Source organism: Protomyctophum parallelum, assembly GCF_964188405.1.
Source record: "Protomyctophum parallelum genome assembly, chromosome: 10".
In the NCBI taxonomy this organism is placed as follows: Eukaryota; Metazoa; Chordata; class Actinopteri; order Myctophiformes; family Myctophidae; genus Protomyctophum; species Protomyctophum parallelum.
Genome location: NC_139704.1, coordinates 41,850,618 through 41,873,991, shown reverse-complemented (window position 1 = coordinate 41,873,991; position 23,374 = coordinate 41,850,618). Strand labels below are relative to the sequence as shown.

The 23,374-nt window shown below is 44.4% G+C and overlaps 1 protein-coding gene across 1 annotated transcript in view; it reads left to right on the top strand.

Annotated features, from left to right (window-relative positions):
* fmn2a (formin 2a) overlaps window positions 1-23,374 on the top strand; it is a gene marked incomplete at its 5' end in the record, with an annotated part of 47,001 nt that overhangs the window by 12,155 nt on the left and 11,472 nt on the right. Inside the window, 9 exons of the mRNA XM_083775045.1 lie at window positions 131-810; window positions 3,354-3,495; window positions 6,920-7,007; window positions 11,375-11,436; window positions 17,289-17,380; window positions 17,503-17,632; window positions 17,910-18,056; window positions 19,726-19,785; window positions 20,476-20,596. Of these exons, the coding sequence (XP_083631171.1) occupies window positions 131-810; window positions 3,354-3,495; window positions 6,920-7,007; window positions 11,375-11,436; window positions 17,289-17,380; window positions 17,503-17,632; window positions 17,910-18,056; window positions 19,726-19,785; window positions 20,476-20,596 (1,522 nt within the window). The remainder of the gene's footprint in view (window positions 1-130; window positions 811-3,353; window positions 3,496-6,919; window positions 7,008-11,374; window positions 11,437-17,288; window positions 17,381-17,502; window positions 17,633-17,909; window positions 18,057-19,725; window positions 19,786-20,475; window positions 20,597-23,374) is intronic.

Here is a 23,374-nt window from a genome sequence, read left to right as displayed (position 1 = left end):
TTGATAGCATGCTTTCAAAGGGAATCTCAAAGCAAGACGGACAGCAAACATTAACCTTGTGAGTTTAGCGTCTAGTTCTAGGCTCTATACTGTACTTGCAGGCCTTTAAACTCTTCCCTTTGGTTCCTAGCCGGCAGAATTCATCAGGTTGAAATCGGGTCAGCCGTCTCCAGAGGATAAAGACATCCCTCAGCTGGAGAGGACCATCGATGACCTCAGGGTCAAGATTGCGCTGCTGCAGGGCCAAGGGCGGCTCTCCACGGCAAAGGACAGGGGAGGGAGGGCGGAGAGGTCCGTGCAGACCTCCCCCGTGGAAGAAGGCTTTAAGTTTGACGTGCCTTTAAAGGACGGACACAGCAGCGTGAGCTCCTCGGCCTCCGTTCCGGCCCCTCCGCGACCCACACCGGGCTTTGTCTGCACCTGCCAGCAGAGACCACCTCCACCTCCACCTCCCCCACCACCTCCCCCCCAGCTCTCTGGGGGAATGCCTCCACCACCACCTCCACCTCCCCCGCCCTTACCTGGGCAGGGGCCGTGTCCCCCACCCCCGCCCCCTCCACTACCACCCGGTATGGGCTGTCCACCTCCGCCACCCCCTCCGCCTGGGATGGGACCTCCACCCCCACCACCCCCACCTGGGATGGGACCTCCACCCCCACCTGGGATGGGGCCTCCACCACCCCCGGGCTTTGGGCCCCCTCCACCCTTGGGCGGCATGCGCTCCGAGGCTGGCCCCGCCAAGGCCCTCATTGAACCCCCCAAACCCATGAAGCCACTCTACTGGACACGCATTCAACTGTATGCCAAAAGGCAAGTCTATACTATAGCAGTTTTCTTTTTGAGGGGCGCTAGCCGCTCCTATGCACAGCTTTGTGTGTATGTCTGTCTGTCCGTTTGAGCACAGAATGTCCGTTTGACGACGGAATGTGCTCATAATGATTGGACATCATGTTGTCGACATCATTAGACGTCATCATTGTGATGATAGGCACCGCTCACTTCACACATGTGTGATTTTTTATTTCACACATGTAACCTCCGTTGCTGTGCTGAGGGTTCTTCTGACACTGAGGGACACAATCAGGTAGCTGGTACAAACATATTTATTGTAGAGGGGGCAAGATATGGTACAATCCAGACCAAATGGAAATGTACCATCTTGCTGTAACTACTGTAACTATATCACACAATTATTCCGACTGGTCCAACTGGCCCTATTATAACTATCCCTATCCCTAACCTCAAACTAATCTAACGGTCGGAATAATGGCCTAAACCTAACCTCACAGGAAGCCATGGGTTTGTTTTAACCTGCCACACATGTCGGGAACGTCTGGAGCCACTGGTGAGTTTTAACCGGCCACAGACTAGTTGTAACCGGCCATGCATGTCGGGAGCAACGGTGTTGTCGGACTAATGTTAGTATGTCTAACCAACGTATGCACCCTGTCATGACAGAGGCTCTCTTGGCAACGTGTGGGGATGGCTGATTTATCAACAAAGATCCTTCATTTACCAAAATACACCATCCCACGCCTCGCCACTATAGGTACGAAATTGTACACTCCACTTTCCCTTGGAATTAAGAGACTTTACATGTCCTAAACCCACGTAACACAGACACAGGAAATGAAGTTTGTCTTCGTTATCTATGTGCAGTCAGGCCAAGTACGTGTTACTGATCAGCCATCAACCACAACACAGTAAGGAACAGTGTTTGTCATTTATTTATATGCAGAGCTTTTTTTTTTTTTTTTTTAATAATATTATAATATTATATAATATAATAATCACTCATGAATAAAGACAGCTAAACCAAGTAAAATCCTTCTTGAAAGATTTGGACATTCAATCATATCATTTTAATTCAACAACAACAAGTTTTTGATGGAGGGATTTACAACTTAGAGGTTGGCTTTATCATAAATCATCCTGCAAAAAGGGGAAATAAAGTTCATGACATGCCTACATCTTTGCCTCGATCAGTTAAAGGAGAGTATATGGCCAGTTTATCAGTAAGTGGAGGCATTACAGATAGTGTGTAAACAAAATGCATGGCTGATCAAGTGAAGATAGACATGCATCATTCACATTAAGGTATTCCCTTCTGAACTGTGGGGAGACACAGAGAGAGAGAGAGAGAGCTTGACCATTTAAGATAACGATCTGCCAAAGAGCCATAGATATGGTAACATGGTGGAAAATGAGGTTGAGATGCCGGCCAGGAATTGTGCTGCACAGTGAGTGGTCTGACTTGAACCAGGTGCTCTCTCTCTTCAGGCCAGGAATAAATGATACTAAAATAAATATTATGTGTATAATAAATAATATGCGATTTACTGCAGTATCTTCCTTCAAAGTTATTTTTCCGACTTTTGAGGTAGAAAATGAGCAATGTGATTGCCTAACCTGGTCCAGTTCTGTTTTATTAATACAACTGAAAATACAATGCAAGTAATTTATTTGAAAGTGTGACAGTGGTACAGCACACACTATACAGAATACACATTGTAGACAATCCAGGAGCCACAATTCTTATAATACTATACTATCGTAAATTTGATATATGCCTACCGTTACATAAATGTCTACCTACCACGTAGAAGAAGCGGAAAGGGATTCGGTACATTTCATGTACAATTCAGTCTTGTTTATTAAGCTGCAGGATGAAGTATGAAGTATCCATTTCTTAATGGAAGTTGATAGTTCAATGTACATTTGTCAGATATATATCTGGCATAAAGTCAGGATGATGTTCAGGCTTTGTTTGAAATATGAGTGTCCATAGTTTTATCCATCCATCTCAGATTATGCGAACGAATGTCTTATTTTGTATTGTAATGCCAACTATTGTAGAAGAACTTTATAAGTCACTTCCAATAGAATTCAATTGTATTGAAGTGCGCTTAGACATAAGAAAAATCACATCCATGTGAAGTGAGGGGTGCTCTTATCATCGTACATCATCTTGGCGCACATGTCGATTTGCTCAGACACATATGACGTAAATTCTCCAGTCAGTGGAGATTTATTCTTTGTGTATAGGACGAAAATAGCCAATTTGCTCGTCTACATATGACGTAAATTCTCCATTCATTGTCAATGGCATTTAATGTTTGTGTTAGGACAGAAATGTACACTATAGCTGAATATAAATGCTGTTTATAAATAGATAGATCTTTATTGATCCCGTGGGGGGGATTTAGGTGTCTGTAGGACTGCCCAGAGTAGCATTTACATGAGTTATTTATACAATAAATGTAGTCAAAGTGTAAATGTCTATCCTCAGTAATATGGTTATTTATATTATGTACAGTACAGTAATACTACTATACCCTACTCTGTCTTCATAGGGACAGTATCTCTCTGGTGTGGGAGAAGATCGAAGAGCCAACCGTTGACTTTAACGAGTTTGTGGACCTCTTTGCCAAAACTGCCGTCAAGGAGAAGAAGAAACCAATATCAGACACAATCAGCAAATCGAAGGCCAAACAGGTTTGTGTATACCTGTAAACATGTATATGTGTGTATGCACCATATATGCATTTTCGTATGTGATCATGCGATTGTGTGCGTGTGTGCAACCATTAATGTGCATGTATGGGTCTATTTGTGCAAGCCACTCTCTGACTCCTACAGTAGCTTCTTCGACTCCTAGCCTCTCTTGACTCCTAACCTCTTTGACTCCTAGTCCCTCTGACTCCTAGCATCTCTGACTCCTAGCATCTCTGACTCCTAGTCCCTCTGTAGTCTGGCTAATAAGCCAGACTAATATCACACAACACTTTTTGCCAACGGCTGATTCGGTCTGGCTTATTAGCCAGGCTAGTCCCTCTGACTCCTATAGCCTCTCTGACTCCTAGCCTCAGCTCTGACACCCAGTCACTCTGACTGACTGATTGACGTGGAGGAATAGAACTGCTGTAGCCAGACAGTTATTATGTGGTGCGAGTTCTGGCTCCTAGCCGGCTACCCTCCTTCAACCTGACCATCCACATGTGGCGTGGAGCCAGTGGCTCGCGTGCGGCGAGGTAACCTCACGATGGTGATGACTGTTGAGAGAGAGAGAGGGAAGACGGAGGGAAAAAAGAGGAGGGAGGCATGCAGTGGAGCAAAGTGAGAGGCCCGGGAGCTGTAATTGTTGATGTGGTTCCCCCTGTGGTGCTTTCCGAATGACTGAGTTTAACAGTGACCACGTTAGGTCTCCCTCCCTGATGCCCTTTAACCACATGAACCCTAGCGTCTCAATTCTGCCGGCGGACATTCTGTGAATTATAGCCGATCTACCGTACAGGCTCACAATGCGTTGCAATGCAACCCTCCTGAGAAATGTGGCTGCTATCTGCAGTCTTGTTTCTCTCATGAGCCACATTTCATGGCCACAGGTAAGAGTAGGAAGATTGACCAGTAAATAGACCAGTCTATTTTTGACACAATGGGGTGACACAGCGAACACGGTTCCGCTGACGCTGCCAGTTTCACTGGCTTATCTTCCATCCTCCCCTCACTCGAGAACAACACTAGTACTACAGATAATTAAACTTCTACACTTGAGGTAAGGACTCATTCCCTACGTGGAATTAAATCCACCGGTTTCTTGCCGAGAACCATGGGGTCGGATTTAGAGATGCTGAACCTCATCTCATATAGCGGCGTCACACTCAGCTGCTGCAAAGTGATCCAGTGAGTGCTGAAGCTGAAGGACGGACACACACACACACACACACACACACACACACACACACACACACTCTTTATACCAGAACTTTGTGGTGCAACTGCATTGACATGAAAACATAATGTTACTCACACCAATGTCATGAAATGCAGTTCTATTTCGGGGCTCTCCCTTTTTTGTTTTCTTAGGCAGAACAAATTGCTCCTCAGGGGTTTGTTTTTCACATGCGATTCGGAGCCGTATAGGATTGATGAAAATCCATATTGGTCCGACGTTGAAAACAAAGTATTTCTGGCATGACGTGACACATGCGATCAGAAAAAAAATAAACACGCACGCATGCAAGATCAATCGATGATTGACTTGACTTAAAGGATTTCTGTAAACCAAAAAACCTGGAAACGCACATGGCTTTCATGAGTGTATGAAAATGCTGTGTTTGTCATTGCGTTTGGAGTGGACTTGTTTTGTTTTCACCATAAGAAGATGTTTGTCGCTCAAATAATTAGTTATTTCAATAGATTCGGTGGTTTACGCTTCCATCTGTGTTTTATTGTTGGATAATCCCACTGACATACTGCAAGAGCAGTCTCATTTGAATTCAATTTGAAATTCGTGTAACTTGCAGACACTGTATGTGTATGTAAGCTGTATAAATCCATACTTATATGAGACCATACTCTGTCCCTCCCCAAAACAAACTCAACTCAACTCTGGGTTATGCAATTTAAGGTTTTATTTTATAACAGAGGAGCCAACTGATAAAATATGATTGATGATGACGACTCGCTTTTCCAACTGACGGATACACAGTCTGTCAGAGGCGCGTTGTATCTCGACAGGCCTTGTCTCCCCGTGTTGTGGCTCAGCCAGGAGAGGCAGAGACAGTTGGCTCGGTGATATAACTTCCTGTGTGTGTTTGAGAGGCCTGTGGTCTGTGTGATCTGGGCTCAGTGGAATCAGTCTGTCTGGATAGTGGTGGGCTATAGGGTTTCCCAACCCTGTCCCCCACACTCCTTTACGACGGTATACGATAAAATCCTGAGTGTTAATTTAACTGAGGGTGTCCAAATGTGGCAGTTTTTTTTGGGTTGTATTTGTACAGTGTTGGAGTTATAACGGGATAAATTAACACTGGCTCCACTGCTGGCTCCACTGCTGTGGTCCGGCTCTTGAATACAGCTTACCATGTATGATAACAAGTCTGACTTTTTATTTGACCCTTGGCTGTTTTGACAGGTAAAAGCTGTTATTATTCAAGAAATGTGTCTTAATTGTAGCTCAAGTTTAGTGGCTGTTGCTGTTAGAATATCGGTAGCTTCTTGTTTGTGCTCTTATTTGTGTCTGTTTTTGAGTGCTCCTTTAGAAGAGGGGTTTTCCTTTTTCTCCCCCCTTTTTTGCCAATTGCAGTCACATGGAACATAATGTAAACATGCTCATTGCGAACCTCTCCTCCACATGATATGCATTATCAGTGCCAGGGACTGAACCCATTGAATTACCCTGTTTGGTAAATAAGCGTCTAGTCGTCTGTTAGATCTGGAAGTTTCAAATCACCCCACTGAAACATGATGGATGTGGAGAATTGCAGAGAGACTGGGGAAATTGTCAATCACAATAATCCGACCCGACAGATTATAATTTGCATAATGTTTGTGGGTGAATTGGCAAAAGTTCTCTTCCCATGAAAGGAAAACAAAAGATAAAGGATATTGGGGTTCATGTATTTGACCCATTCAGTAGTGTGTGTGTGTGTGTGTGTGTGTGTGTGTGTGTGTGTGTGTGTGTGTGTGTGTGTGTGTGTGTGTGTGTGTGTGTGTGTGTGTGTGTGTGTGTGTGTGTGTGTGTGTGTGTGTGTGTGTGTGTGTGTGTGTGTGTGTGTGTGTGTGTGTGTGTGTGCGTGTGCCCATATGGAGATTTCTGTATCTGTCTCTCTGTGTCCCTTTATTCCTATATGGAGTTCTGTGTCAGGCATGCCCAAATAGGGAGTGTTGGATGTCAGAACAGGCCAGCTCCATATATGGAGCATGTGCAGGGGCCCTGTCCAGAGCCCGGCAGAGGCCTTTTGTGGTGGTTCTGGACAACTGTGGGTGTGTCGAATTTGAAGGCGGTGGGCTCAACGGTTCTCAAGTTACGTGGATTACAGCCGTACACACGTACGCACGTACAAACAGACGTACAGAGACATGGTGTATTTATAGATGTAAGATAATATATAATGTCCCTACCTCTCTTTCTCAGGTGGTGAAGCTGTTGAATAATAAGCGTTCCCAGGCTGTGGGAATTCTGATGTCCAGTATCCATCTAGACATGAAGGACATCCAGAATGGCAAGTGACTGTGTTATTCTTTATCTGTCTTTCCATCAAGTTGTCTTAAAGTATAACATAAAATAGCGGTATAAAATTATAATTTCTATCTACTGACTTTATTGCTGCGTCTGCGTCTCATTTTACACAACCATTCCACATCCTATCATAGTTCTCCTTGTCCCTTTGTGACGTGTTGTCACCATCTTGTCCGAATGGCTTTGTTAAAAGTGATGTCGTTCAGATGTTGACGGGAATGGACTCTCTCTTCCTGTTATAGTTACCCTCTGATTGCTCTCCAATCTTAATCCCTCATCCATTCGTCTAAACAGCCGTTCCTCAGATCCCCTCCATTCCTTTCGGATTGGGGGGGGGGGGGGGGGCGGGGGGGGGGGAGCTCGTCTACGTCTCGACTTCAAACCTTTATTGCCACAGCTGAGACGGCTATGTGGAATGTTTGCCACAAAACCCAAGCTGTGCGACATGCCGCTTGTACCATATAAACACAAAGTGGTGTCGAGGATGTTTCTTGTGTATCGTGCCTTCAAAGTGGAGTAGAATTCTGTCTCCTCTCTCCGTTTCTTCTGGCCATCCCATCATCGGACCTGCATTCATCTCAGGTCACGGGGGGGGGGGGGGGGGGGGGGGGAGTAGAGGGAGAACGACCGAGGGCAGGCGAGGGCCACTCTCATCAGCGCTGTCATTCGTCTCCTATGTTAGGACAGTCTTTGCCATACTGCCTAATTACCACTGATTGGAAACGGCACTATATCACGTCACAGTGTGATACACGCGCCAGGAGGAACCCCTGTTACACTACAGTGGTTCTCAAAGTAGTTGCCGTGGCACCCATAGGTGCCGTGACGCAGGTCCATGGGGGTACTGCAGAATACTTTGATAATATCTCTTCAGTTAAACAAGTTAAACCCTTTATACTTAGTAAGACGGACCACCAACATCTCCTCGCATTGTGAGTTTGTAGATCAGCTATTTTTGGCGAATGTTCCCCCCAGAATAGATATGCCGGGGTTCAAGTGGGCGAATGTCAAGAGTGAAGTTGTTTGGGGGCGTGACATGCAGTAATGGTCGTCGGGGTCGGGAGTCGAACCCGCGGCAGACTGCCAGACTCGGACTACCGGCCAAGGTGCCTTGACCGCTGAGCCACGGCCCAGGCCAACAAATTTACATGTTGACGTACTGTAATATGACATAAATGTAATGTGAAAAACGTTATTTACAGGGGTGACTTGAGCCAAAAAAGTTTGAGAACCACTATGTCCTCTGGTAAAACCCCTCACCTCTTCCTTCCATCACTGCAGGAAGGTCAACCCATGGCAACAAAGTATGGTTTTGAATCTTCTCGTCCTTTTCCTGTCTCCTGCTGACTGAGTAACTGAATGAAGAAACCCTAGTGCCGTATCTTTTACCAAAAAGACAAATAGCAGACCCCAAAAGTAGTAAACAACATCATAAATTGGTGTCGCGCTAGAAGGCCTATTGTTTTCCTTTCTTAGAAACAATCATTCATGATGCTCTGGGCCGTTTAGAGGTTTTAGGCTAATGTTTGAGTCGGAGAACAATGCGTTTGCGAAACTTGGGGAGGATTCCTTCTTGATTTCATCCCTCGTCAGATCCAATCCAGTGAATCATTGCTTTATTTATCCCCTCGATTTCATGTATGCAGACAATGACTAAGACTAACGAGACGTTAGCCGGCTCATTCCATCCACAGACACATCAAATATATAGATTCTGAATCACTGATTTGGATCTTGTGGGGTTTGTGTGTGTGTGTGTGTGTGTGTGTGTGTGTGTGTCTTATTTTTTACCACCTTCCAATTGCCTAGAGAGGAGTCGTCAGTCTTAATTTTCCTCACAGCTGCTGTTGTTTGTCGTCCTCGGTCTTGGCACCCGACGCGCGCGGCGTTTCTAGTAGACACTTCCCGTGTGGTGTCTGCTTCCTGTGAGGACTTGGTGCACGTCGGTCACTGCGTTAGCAACGGCATGGCTGTAGGCGCCATCCGGGGGTTGGAGTGCGGTGACAGGAGGCGTAGATGCTGGCAGATGGATTTTTGGGGTTTTCGGCTGTGTGAGAGGACTGTCTTGAAGTGATGATCCATCTCTCTCTCTCACATGCACATGCACGCGCACACGCACGCGCACACGCACACACACATACACTCTCACATACTCCCACATCTCCCCTCAACGACTAGCCAAACAGCCAGCTATAGCCTCTCTGGTTGAGTCAGTAATGAGAACCAAATGATTAAAGTTACCAGAGAGGAGTGCAGCGAGAGAGAGAGAATGATACCGAGAGGGTAGGGGGGGGGGGGGGGGGGGGGTAGATGGAGGGGCATGAAATGAACAGAGGAGTGAAGGGCGACGATGTGAAAGAGAAAACGAGTGGAAAAGGAGAGGGAAGACGGAGAGGCAGACGGAGAGTTATTATTTCTGTGGTGGCTGTGGAAGGGGAGAGAGAGTGTCAGCCGGGTTAGAGGGTGACAGGAGAAAACAGAGAAGGGGGGAGATGAGGTTGCCCTTGTGGTATAACTGCAGTGGAGAAAAGGAACACGGAGGGGGGGGGGGGGGGGGGGGGGGGGGGAGGGTGTTAGAGGATGACACGGAGAGAAGGAATGGGGGATTTATTGTCAACAAATACCTAGCAAGGAAAACAATGTCGGCCAAAGTAAAATACCTTGTTAAAATGACACGATTCATAACTCAGTGGGACTGTTTGTTTTCTTTTTGTGGTTTGTGGACTCATTCAGCAACTGGAGTGGCCTCTAATCTCATTGTGTACCCCATTTCAACACTTCTGTAATATTGTATAAGTACAGTAAAGATGAGATGCAGCCTCAGCTCATTTATGCTGTATACTCTATAGCCCACTGGTTCCCAACACCGGGTCCGGGGACCACTCCTCGTGGGCCAAATGGACCCGTACCGGTCTGTAACTCTTGAGAGTGTACAAATGGACCTCTATGGGTCCATTCAGCCCCATTTGTCCACTGTATACGCATTAAATGAACACTGAGGATCCGACTCTGTTCGAGCCATGTCGAAGAGGGTCTGGTCTGTCTGTCTTGTATCTGTGTGCCTGTCCAGGGCTATAATCTCACAAACTGATCAGTGCCAGTAGCACACGGGCAAGTAGCCCAAGGAGCAACTCTTCACATTTTGTTTCACATAATTATTGTAATAAATAAAAAAATTAGAACTTACATTTTATAATAGTGGAAGTCCATTGAGGTTGGATAGGACTGAAGTAATAGTAACATATCCCAAATAATATACAGATGACTGACATCATAGACTAGCCACATGACATCTGAGATGGATGGATGCCACAGGCCCTTCGTATAGCCAATACATAATTTAGCATGGTTTAGATTAGAAGAAATCTAGTCATCTAATGAGAAACGGAATTATTACAAAAACGACATAAAACATGGGATTGCGAGACTGCAAGATGACACTGAATCCATTACACCATGTTCTCTTATCCCTTTGAGATAATGCATGCATGCACGCACGCACGCACGCACGCATGCACACATACTTGTACAGTATGTCAACAGCAAATCAGTAGATCAAAACAGTGCAAGCAATTTGGACACCCACTGCATGGTGAGACACAGACAAGCTAGGTGTGGAGTGCTCTGTCGGGTGATTGTGCGTACAAGCAACACCTCAGCCTCAACACTGCAGACCCCCGGGGCTCTGTTTGTCTTTAAACATTTACTTTCAAAGGATTAATGCTTGCGGGCGCCAGGTCCTCGCGCCGAGACAAAAAGGCGACACCAGGAATTCAAACACAGGAGTTCAAACACGGCTCATTGTACCTTTTGACATATTTCTAAGACCCTGTGTGTTTATGTTTTAGTTTGTGGCCTCTCACTATGCTATCACTGAGAGGGCCGATAACTGTATAACTCATGGCAGGCGGCGTTGTGAGAATTGAACCCTTGTGTCACTGAACATTCGAAATGTCATTCTGCTACAGTTTGTTTGAGCCATAGGTTTGAGCCAAGACGGGTTGTTATGATCCAGCAGTTAACAATTTAAAGTTTCATGAGCTGGTTTTATCATTTCGCTTGGTCATTTATGTTGTATGTAAATGGTGTTAACCACATGAACCCTATTCTGGGGGCGAACGAACATTTAATGAAAATTGACGATCTACAGTACAAGCTCACAACTCAGCTTAAGCGAGCTTGTGGTCTATTTTCTGCAAAGAGATTTGATGTGGAGGGAAGAAGAAGTATAAGTGCAGAGCCCTGCATGCCCCTGGACAACCAAGTATAGGGTTGAATTAAGTGGTTAAATGGATGACTGCAAAGAAATGTCACCACATAGCGTTAACACTATTCTCTGTCATTCCCTAGCCATCCTAAATATGGACAATGCTGTAGTTGACCTGGAGACTCTGCAGGCCCTTTATGAGAATGTAAGTATAAAGTTATACAGTTGAGGAGTCATATTCTACTTATGGTTAAAAGATTAAAACAAAAAGACAACACACTTTTAAACTTGTGGGCTAATGTGGACAATAGACAGTGAAAATGATGAATGTGAACTTGTACTGAAATAAATCTGCAAGAATTTCTAGCCAGCACAGAATCATGTTTGTAGATGCTGTTGAGCAAGCATCCCACGTATCAACAGTGACAGGATAGACGAACTGGCCCATTTTATCTGGACCAACTTAATGTTATTTTCACTGCGTGGTTTTGTAGTATAATAACTACAGTATTATTTTGGAACCGTTTGCTTGCAACAACAAATAGCATGATTTATGGTTACACATTTCATGCCATATATGAATAACAGGCAATCATTTTATTATACAATGAAAGCTGAGATGCAGCTCAAAGGCCCCGATATCAACAAAATAGCAAAAAAAAATCATTCAACAGCAATTACTTCTGTTTCTCTTGGCACTTTCCAGGCCATAAACTGCACACAACGCAAATCCCATCCATCAAAAAAAATATATACCTTTCCAAGATCATGGAAAGGTGAACTTTTGTGTACAGTCCGGGGGGAGAAAAGAACCCCCCGCCCGTTATTAATTGAAGTAAATTAAGCTGTGTCTACAACATGTTGCTACATAGATGTGTTTCACGGTGGGGTTGGAGGGCAAGCTTGTCTGACTGTGAACATGCCTCGTTATCTGGAGTTCATATTCCATGTGTTCCACTTGAAAGGGTGTGCAAAAGGAAGTGTGTATTAGATACCAAAACAAACAGGCTAACCACAAACCCATACTGGTATGTGTGCTGTTTGGCGACAGACAGAGTGAGTCCTGTGTGTCTGTCTGTCTGTCGGCCGGCCTGGAAGCAGACGAGATCTCTGCACAGTAAACATGTACAGTGCTGTACGCTCCATACTGAATTTGATTTGAGCTGTGATACCCTGCAGGAGAGAGGAAACCCCTCACATTTGCGGGTACAGCTCTGTGCTGGTGTGGCTTTTAAAAGAGAGCGAGAGAAGGGGAGAAAAAAAAGCCTGGCATATCTGGATATCAGGTTAACGCTACGCCAAGCGGAATGACCGCATTCTACTGTATAACATTAGCATGAAATGAATTACGGAGCTGTCATCACTGCCTCACAATATGACTCCATTTTGGCTTCGAGGGGCTCCCTGTATACAGTAAATACATATTCATCAAACTTCACCGATAGGAAACCTCCACCACTCGGTGGAAACACTTCAAGACCCGCGCAACGTTCACGTCAATAAATAACGGGACATGAAAAGGGGCATGTTTTCCCCATTTCGTCCATGATATGCATGGCCTTAAGATGCTATGAAATTCCTGCGAATGGCTTTTTGGCATGGCTACAGACGACAGGCTTGGACCTTTGGCTGCCAGACCCATATTAATAATGTTCATCATGGGAATGAGTCGGAGACTTGAGACATGCTGCAGTTATGAACCAATGTGTCATAACTGAGGATCAAAAGACGCATAACCTCTCTGCTCACCCCCCTCTCCTCTCACACTCTTCCCCTTCTAACTCGCCTCTCCCACTCCTGTTCTCTCTCTCTCTCTCTCTCTCTCTCTCTCTCTCTCTCTCTCTCTCTCTCTCTCTCCTCATAGCCTTGGGCTGTGTTATTGAGTCAGGGAGCCAAATTGTTTCTCTTTTGTATTGCGAGTCTCCATCCTGTCTGTGGGTCTCCAGCCCCCTAAACCACAGTTGGCAGCACAACCAGCCTGTCTTTAGGAATGAGAGGGGCTTCTAATGGTTACACCCTCACTTACTGTTTTAAAGAAAGATCACACACTCTTTCTCCATCTCCCTCTCTGTCTCTCACTTTCTCTTTTCTGTGTTTCTCTCAAGCTCATATACAGACAAACATCTAGGAAACATCTAGTGTGTGTGCGCCCGCCCGCCAGTGGGGTCATTCTCAATGTCACAGTGAGAGATGGGGCCGCTCAGTCTGTGAGCAGTGGGGTTAGAGCCACTCCTGTTCTTTGAACAGAAAGCCACAGCCTGTGAAGGGGTCATAGTGATAGTGGCGTACCACTCCCTCCCGTTTAATGTCACAAAGCAGACTTCTGATCAGAGACTCCCTTCCGCTGACAGTGTCCAAGCTGTCAGCGGCCTAATTTGTACTTCGTCATGCAACCATGTCAGTCGCCAAAAACAGCCAGTTTACGTGGGAAATACGAGCAGCAAAGAAAAAATTGCTTTAAGATTTTGAGAAAATATATCGGCCTACCTTGATAGGGGGAACTGAATATGAGATTGAGGAAGCAGTTCCGGAGAGGGAATAAGTGGTGGTTGGGCGATTTGTATTTGTCACCAGTGCAGGCAAATGTATGATGGTGAATTAGAAACTACTAGGCTTGTACGTGCCCATCAGCCACCGGCCTACATGGGAACGATGCAACTTGGGAACCTAATAATACCCGTTGTCAACTTGTCATAGCACCCGTTTTAACTATCTGTCTGTGTCCCTTTTGTGCCCATACTGTATATGGAGATATCTGTAGTATGAAATACCTGTTGTCATAGCACCCATTTTTACTGTCTGTCTGTGTCCCACGATGGGGCAAACGGTTCTCGAGTTACGTGCATTACAACCGTACACACACACACACACACACACACACGCACGCAGACACACACACAGAGACGTGCTGCATTTATAGTAGGATAATTAGCCATTAGAACCACAGTCCGCCAACCCATAATCCCATGCATAATGGTAAATGGACTGCATTGTTATACAGTAGTGCCTTTCTCCAAAGCACTTTAGAATGTATTTTACATTCACCATTCATACACAGACATCAGAGGAAATCATTCTTAGAAGAACCAACCTGCTCATCGGGAGCAGTTGTGGGGTTCAGTGGCTTATTCAAGGACACTTTGACATGCAGCCGACAGGAGCCGAGGTCCGAGGATCAAACCGGTAACCTTTCGAGACAGCCGCTATACCTCCTGAGTCACTGTAAATAGTACACTCAGAGCCATGTCTGACTGTTCATGCCACAAGACTCAGAGCACAATTTGTTCTTTGCAAAATACAGCATCGGCAACACAATGCAAAAAAGTATAGCAGAATGTTGTTTCAGAGAAAATATGAGTGACACAAATACTGATTAAGTCCTGGCTGGACCTGTTTAGCCCTGTAGTGGAAGCCAAGCTAATGAATACCACTTGGCCAATTGGTCAGAATTCTCAAATCCTGGCATCGCAAATATCAGCCCTACGTTCTCTAGTGCATTTGATATTCCACATGGGACCGTATTTCTCATGCTAACAACCAAGGCAACATGCCCCTGCAATTCAAAGATCACACGCTAATGCCTACTTGTCCCCAATTACACTGCACATTTCGGAGCCCTCTGCTGCTGCCCTTTGAGAAGTTATCTGCTTTGTGTTAAATGTATTTACACTTGAAACCAACTCGGGACAAGGCGAAACGGAGCTTGCCCTCGTCGACAGAAGGCAGTGGTGTGTAGAATACTAATCGGCCCCTCAGCTCGTTTGATGCTGCCGTTTGATGTTGTCCAAGAAGCCATGCCGGGGCCAGAAGAGAGAGAGGAAGACAGTGGGAATGACTTGCTAGCTAAGACTTGTGCTTCAGGCTCTTATGTGGATTCTGGAGGGAGTTTACGTTCTCTTCTCTGGATGGGTTTTATGGCTCTGCCAGTCTACGTCAGAGGCATTATTACAGCCATTGTTGTTGTGAAACGAAAGGGCATTTCTGGCCTGTGTTTCTTTCAAACCACCTTGTATAAGACTGTGGTGCAGAGTCTGACAGCGGGATAACGAGTAGGAATGTGGCGCACAGCACTTTTCTTCTTATTCCATACTGTTAATGGAAGGCATAAAGTGCTGGATGGCATAAAGTGGAGTTAAGTCGGAATTCTACTCAGTGGTTTTCCTTTGGCTTGTGATAAGTATCAGGGAAAGATATTGAATGCTGCAGGTTTGAGCCTTGCAAAACATCAATGAATCAGTCACACGGTGATATTTTGTGGAACCATAAACTATTTGTTTTACAGATGTCCGATATTGATTTTTTTTTTTGCCGATATCCCCATATTGTCCAACTCCCAATTTCCGATAGCGAAAGCAGCCAATACACCGAAATGTATTGTGAAATTTGTGATGCTCTGCTGTATGCATTCAAAAATGTTTTAAAAACAAAACAAAAAAAACATTATGAATTCAGGAGACATTTAAATGAATTAAGACCGATTAATATCGGACATCCCTAGTTTTTGTTATATATCCAAATGATCAACAAATAAACTATTTGAGCCCTATTTTATAAATACTTTGTCGTAACAGTGTCGTATGACAGTGTTATTTATGCAAAACGGGCATGCTATAAGCTCACAGCGCATCGCATACTTGTTGATTGCCTAATTTCAAAATAAATAAATAATACAGATTGACATTTTGGAAAGTTTTGCCAATAATGCTATGTCCAAAATTGGGATGCCATGTTTGAAATGTTCAACCTAATGATCTCTCCATTAATTAATATAATTGTTTGATCTATTTGGACCACATTTTGAGGAAACGCCCTTTTTTGCGAATAAACGCCTATTTCTTGCCTGCTAAATGTTACCCTGGTCAAAATCACAATGGGAAAAATCTGCAACATTTCAGCTTCAGTTTTTTCATTTCCACTTTGGAATTATTATCATTGATTCAGCTGATTTAGAACATATAGGAATAACTTTCTTTCTTCAAGTTTATCACAGTATTTGGCATCCCACTACCAGAATCAGAATAGAGTTGACGTGGTGTCTGGTTACTCCACCTGCCTCCACACTTCCACACTATTCATAAGTACTCTGCCAAGGTATTAGGCTTATTATCCCGCTTCAATGTCTTCACATAATGGTACAGTTAATATAAAATGCATTATTCAGGCACATTCTACGCAACATCATCAAACAGTGCCGCGCACCTATGGTAACATGATACATCATTCTACAGGCCACAGGTTTCTGCGTTAAACCTTTTTTTTCTCATGGCGCTAGAGCGAGAGCTTCTATTTTGAGGGGCGCTACTAAGCCCCTCCTATAGTCAGCTATTAGTGTAGATTTTGATAGGAGAATTTTACGTCACAGTGTCTGAGCAAATCGGCTTAGTGTCTATTTTTGTCTTACACAAACATTAAATTCCCATTGACGATGAATGGAGAATTTTACATTATAGTGTCTGAGCAAATCGGCTTAGTGTCTATATTTGTCTTACACAAACATGAACTTCCCATTGACAATGAATGGAGAATTTTACATTATAGTGTCTGAGCAAATCGGCTTAGTGTCTATATTTGTCTTACACAAACATGAACTTCCCATTGACAATGAATGGAGAATGTTATGTCATAGTCTCTGAACAAATACGCATAGTGTCTATTTTCCGTCATGTACGATGATGAGAGCGGCCCTCACTTCACACGGGTGTGATTTTTGAGGGGCGCTAGCCCCTCCTATATACAGCTTTTTTGTCTGAACTCTTGTCACATTTTCCATTGATAATGACGAGCAAATCGGCTATTTTGAATAGAATGAGATGATGTATGATGATGTATGATGATCACAGGTGTGATTATTAATGTTAAAACCAGATTTTCGTCAAGTTGTAGTGATAAATTACCTCAATGAAATGTGAATTGGGTGAGCTTTTGTCACACTACAGTCATGACAAAAATCTGTTTGGTTTAAAGCTCACCATAGAAATACTTGCATTGCACTGCAGTACACCTTGACTTTGATATATTCTGCTCAATATGCCTTAAAGATTATTTGAACATTCACAGAGAGCCCAAGAGGATGAAAAGGACCAGATTGAGAAGCACATTCAGATGTCCAAAGGCAATGAAGACGCTAAGCCACTGGACAAGCCTGAGCAGTAAGAGTGAATCTATTCACAGGAACACAATCATCAGATCAAAAGTCTCTCATTTCATGGGGGTTCGGAGATGCATATCCCAGATGTTCAGTGGTTGACAGGCCCTGTCATCTCGTCTTCAGGTTTCTCTTCCAGTTGTCCCAGATCCCCAACTTCTCCGAACGGGTGTTCTGCATCCTGTTTCAGTCCACCTTCTCCGAGTGCATCTCCTCCGTTCTCCGCAAGTTAGAAGTCCTGCAGAGAGTTTGCAAGGTAATCCGACGTACCCCGTTGTTCTTCTATACTTTAGCATTCTGTCACGCACTTCTGTCTTCCTCTCTTCTTGTTGTCGTGATATAGACATCAGGGCTGTCTCTCACGTGTGTGTGTCGCACGTGTGCGTGTGTGTGTGTGTGTGTGTGTGTGTGTGTGTGTGTGTGTGTGTGTGTGTGTGTGTGTGTGTGTGTGTGTGTGTGTGTGTGTGTGTGTGTGTGTGTGTGTCTGTCTGTGTGTGTGTGTGTGTGTGTGTGTGTGTGTGTGTGTGTACCAGATTCTCCAGGGCAATGCGTGCGTGATGCAGGTGCTGGGGCTGGTGCTGGCCTTTGGAAACTTCATGAACGGCGGGAACCGCTCTCGAGGCCAGGCGGACGGCTTCAGCCTAGACATCCTGCCAAAACTGAAGGACGTCAAAAGCAGTGTGAGTGCTCTGTCTATTAGAACGACCATGAAAACACAGCTGAAGGGAAATACATTAAAGCTGCTATAAGCAATAATTTTCTTTTTATTAAATCGTATACAAAGGCCATTGGACAGCATCTGTATGGATGAGACTCGAGGGATGTCAGGGTTGGTGTTGATAGTCTAGTCTGTTAACGGCAATCACAAGCTCATGATATTCATTCAAATACTTTTTTTCATTTTTTTTCAAAGGCCATTCAACAGCAGCTGGAGGAATTAGTCCTGCAGCCGTATAAGACAAATGTATACAGTGCTGTCATATAGTGACGGAAATAATAGACCTTTCAGTCACAGTCGGCCGCACCCATGGTTGTCCAGAACCGCCACAAAAGGCCTTTTTTATTTGGCGGCCATCTTGAAAAATGACCGCCATATTGGATTTTTCGTTGGCTCGGTTAAAAAAGTTAAAGAGGTGACCCAGAGGCATGTTCATGCCAAATTTCACGCTTGTATCGCCAAGTGAAAGATCGTTCCTATTATCTGCTGTACTACCAGGAAATTACATAAAATATCACAGGATCTATTGAATGTGAAGAAGGTGACAAACTGATGATTGAACCCATAACACACAGTATGGGAGCCCCCTAGTAACTCCCTCCTTACATTCAATCGCCGTAAAATAAATTGTTTAAAAAAAAACATATTTAGCCACTTGCTCAAATCCCCCCGCCCCCTGTACAAAACACTCATCTTTTACTTTATCTAATAACAACCTAAAACATGAACATGAATCAACTAAAGTTGTCCTTTAGAAGTATTTGACTCAGGGTATACTTCTTTTAGGAATCCATTGTATTGCATTAATTTCAGTGCGGTATGAAAATCAACCTGCAGAGACTTGAGTCTTGCTCGAGATGGGTAATCCATCACACTAAATATCATTGTGCGGTTATTTTCATTGTCAAAGTTACATCAAGTTACATCATTGCGCTTTAAAGCATGTTAAAGCACAGGTTGATTTGAAAAGTATAGCTGAAAACACCCCCTGGGCCTCTGAGAAGAATACATAAATAATCATAATTGAATCCTGATTTCATGGGCAATTAAAAATGTGAATTTCTGTGTGACATGACATGAGGACAACATGTTGGCTGTTCATGTAAAATAATTGTTCAGTGGATATATATCTACTTCTCAAACACCTGCGACATCTGACCACAATATGTAAATAATATAAGTGTTGTTGTAAAGGAGCGTTTCTTGTTACACTGATATAAGTTCAGCCTTACTTCAGGTCACAGAAATGTATCCTACATCAGCAACTCATACACAGGGAACGTCACTCCAGTACAAATGCAGGGCACAATGTGCCATCTATGCCGCCATATAAGGATGCAGTGGTTTGTGTGTTTTTCTTTGCCAGAGGTGGAATGCGTAAGGTACCCATAAAGAACCACAAACTTTCCACCGGCTCTACGTTATGACAGCCAGCCCAACACAGTTGTGCTTGATGCATTACCATGTGTTGTGTTATGATTTATCCCTGCATCTCCGAACAGTCTTTTGTACACGTTCGGCCTCTGCACCCGTCCTGCTAAAAAAAATGAAAACACCCATTAGATTAATAAATAAAGGGATTTTGGTTTGTTTATTTGGAACGCCTTTCTTTCTTTCTTTCTTTCTTTCAGGACAACTCCCAGAGTCTTTTGTCTTACATCGTTGCTTACTATCTAAGGCACTTTGATGAGGTATGTTTTGGTTCCTGTTTATTTGAATCACTTTTCTGTTTCACTCTGATTTGCTTAGAAATCCTTCCAGGCCCCTCTTTTCATCTCCTCTCTTGCCAGAGGATACCGTGGCTTATCCTTTATCAAATTATTTATTTTCCCTTTCCTCATCTACAGCAGACAAATCTCTCCCTCTCCCTCTCTCTCTCTCTCTCTCTCTCTCTCTCTCTCTCTCTCTCTCTCTCTCTCTCGTCTCGCTCTGCTGTCTCTCCACCTCTCCTGGATTATGTCTGGGTTCATTCAGACCTGCAGTCTGTTCACTGGCACAGCATCCAAAGGAGCGCTAGTGTAAATAATTAGGTTCGCCAGATGAGATGAACTCAGTGGAGAGCAGCCTGCCAAAGTCAACCTGCAACACACAGCCTTAGCACTCTTAATGGCTTCGTAGGAACATTTGATGGACAGTAGGATATGTGCCGCTTTGATTGGCCCGGGCTCCTCACCCGCCGCCAATGGTCGTTAACCTCAATTCAGCCTTATCTTATTAAGGATTGTTTGGACTGTCAATAAGCAGACATCCATTATAGTCTCACCTGCTGTATACACTAGAGAGGCCTTCACCTATTTGAGAATGATTGCTTTCGACATTGTTGTATTGTGCGTGCGTGCGTGCGTGTGTGTGTGTGTGTGTGTGTGTGTGTGTTCCACCAGGATGCAGGCAAAGAGACCTGCGTCTTCCCTCTTCCTGAGCCCCAGGACCTCTTTCAAGCCTCTCAGATGAAGTTTGAAGACTTTCAGAGAGACCTCCGCAAGCTGAGGAAAGACCAGAATGGTATGTCCGTCAACCCGACTGCCTTTTTGTTTTCAATAAATGTTTTTTTCCCCTTCCCCTTCAAGGACATTCAAAAATGTTAAGCTGTGTATTTTCTTACCATGGCACGTAGTAAAGTTGAATTGACGCTGATTATTGCAGGTGTCATATTAGTGTTTACAACACTGTTACACAGAGCTTTATCAAAACATAAATCCTGCATAATCCACCAACGTCTCTGCCTCGATGGGAAAAGAGATCCCACCTCCAAAACATGCCTGGCTATGGTCATGTTTGGAGAAGCGGCAAGGGTCAACAGAGAGATAGTCATCTGTTTGTCGTACCTCTGTTTGTCAAACCTAACCAGAACCACATGGTGGTTTGTCAGATGTGGACTCCTGTTGGATCCTGCACGGCTTTTACTGTCCTTATGAAGCGGAGATCAAAATATTACAGGAGCCGCGGGTCAGGCAACTTATTCACTACCATCCCGAGTCCGTTCGAGTTATTCACTCCAGTGGGCGAGGAGCCTCCTAAAGCTCCATAGAGTCGCCTCGCTGACGCGAGGCGACTCACAAGATGCGCGTGTGCGTGCGTGTTATTATATGGATGTTTTGAAGAGAAGTCTGGAAAATTCCTCCATGTCTTTCTGGATAAAGCATGTGTGATCCCTTTGGCTTTAAAACAAATAAAGGCAAAATAAAAGCCCAGTCGCCAGTTTAATTTGGTTTATTTTATGGCACTGTGGTGTGTTAAGCCCTTTGTGCAAACCAGAAACCATAATATGCTCATTATGAGCACATCTTCATATTGAGTGGTTGATTAATATGTAGTATTTGTTGTGCAGTGTTCAAATACTTGTGTATCAGTACTACAAAGAGCTCAGTAGAAGTATTTTTTCTGTGTTTTTTCCACAGTTTACATACTAGATGTAAGTATATCACTTGTGCTTACATCTAGTATGTAAACTGTGGAAAAAGTACTCAAGTTTTTAGTATCAATTCCTGAAATCTAGGGGTTCCCGCTGGCCTACAGTATAGTGGTCCAGGCACATGTCACATATAGGCTCTGGCCTACAGTATAGTGGTCCAGGCACATGTCACATATAGGCTCTGGCCTACAGTATAGTGGTCCAGGTGCATGCCACATATAGGCTCTGGCCTACAGTATAGTGGTCCAGGTGCATGCCACATATACAGTAGGCTCTGGCCTGCTGGTCTCCAGTATAGTGGTCCAGGGGCATGCCACATATACAGTAGGCTCTGGCCTGCTGGCCTACAGTATAGTGGTCCAGGGGCATGCCACATATACAGTAGGCTCTGGCCTACAGTATAGTGGTCCAGGGGCATGCCACATATACAGTAGGCTCTGGCCTACAGTATAGTGGTCCAGGGGCATGCCACTATACAGTAGGCTCTGGCCCTGCTGGCCTACAGTATAGTGGTCCAGGTGCATGCCACATATACAGTAGGCTCTGGTCTACAGTATAGTGGTCCAGGGGCATGCCACATATACAGTAGGCTCTGGCCTGCTGGCCTACAGTATAGTGGTCCAGGGGCATGCCACATATACAGTAGGCTCTGGCCCTGCTGGCCTACAGTATAGTGGTCCAGGGGCATGCCACATATAGGCTCACATTTCGCAGTTAAGCCCATATATGGATACGGATGTCATCAATATTGGCCAGCAACTCTACATCTGCCCTGTACACTCAAGAGAATGTCCCCGCTATACCACCCATAGATCTCCATATACTGTATGGAGTTGACCTGTTCTGACATTCCATATGTTGATCTGAAGTACCTCAAAAATTTAAAGTATATCACTTGCGCTTACATCTAGTATGTAAACTGTGGAAAAAGTACTCAAGTTTTTAGTATCAATTCCTGAAATCTAGGGGTTCCCGCTGGCCTACAGTATAGTGGTCCAGGCACATGTCACATATAGGCTCTGGCCTACAGTATAGTGGTCCAGGCACATGTCACATATAGGCTCTGGTCTACAGTATAGTGGTCCAGGTGCATGTCACATATACAGTAGGCTCTGGCCTGCTGGAAAAAAAAAACATTTTCATCTCCTAAAAAAAAAACACCTCTTTTTCAAAGTCGTGCGCACGACTTTGAAAGTTGTGTGCACGACTTTGAACCAAACAGAAGCACATGGCTACTTGTCATGCGTAACCAAACAGAAGCACATGGCTACTTGACCCCCAAATGGTAACTCTGTCATTCCTCTACCGTTTTGGACGGGGGTGGGCTCATTTGAATCGTGTCGCCCCCCCTGGGGGCGTCTTTGGGGGTCTCAAGGTTCGGGGACCCCCAGGGCCCCCCAGGGACCCCCAAATGGTAACTCTGTCATTTCTCTACCGTTTTGGACGGGGGTGGGCTCATTTGAATCGTGTCGCCCCCCCCGGGGGCGTCTTTGGGGGTCTCAAGGTTCGGGGTTCGGGGTAAAAATGGTAAATCTTTCCCCTTTAAAAACATTTTCATCTCCTAAAAAAAAGTCACAGCCTTGATTTATTTTTGTCACCCCCTCCAAAAAAAAATTCCCCTTTCAAAACATTTTCATCTCCTAAAAGAAAAAAGTTATAGCCTTGTTTTTTCCTGTCAACATCTCAAATGTTTTTCCATACCAGAAAACATAAACCACCAGCTCTTAAATAATCTACCTAGTAATGTCCCCTAAGGGGCTCCGTAGAAATCAGATTATGCTCAGAAAAGCCAAGCTGATTGGTTAAGGCAAAAAAAAGGTAAAGAAAAATCAGTGCAAGTTAATGAATGAGGCCGTGGAGAAACACAT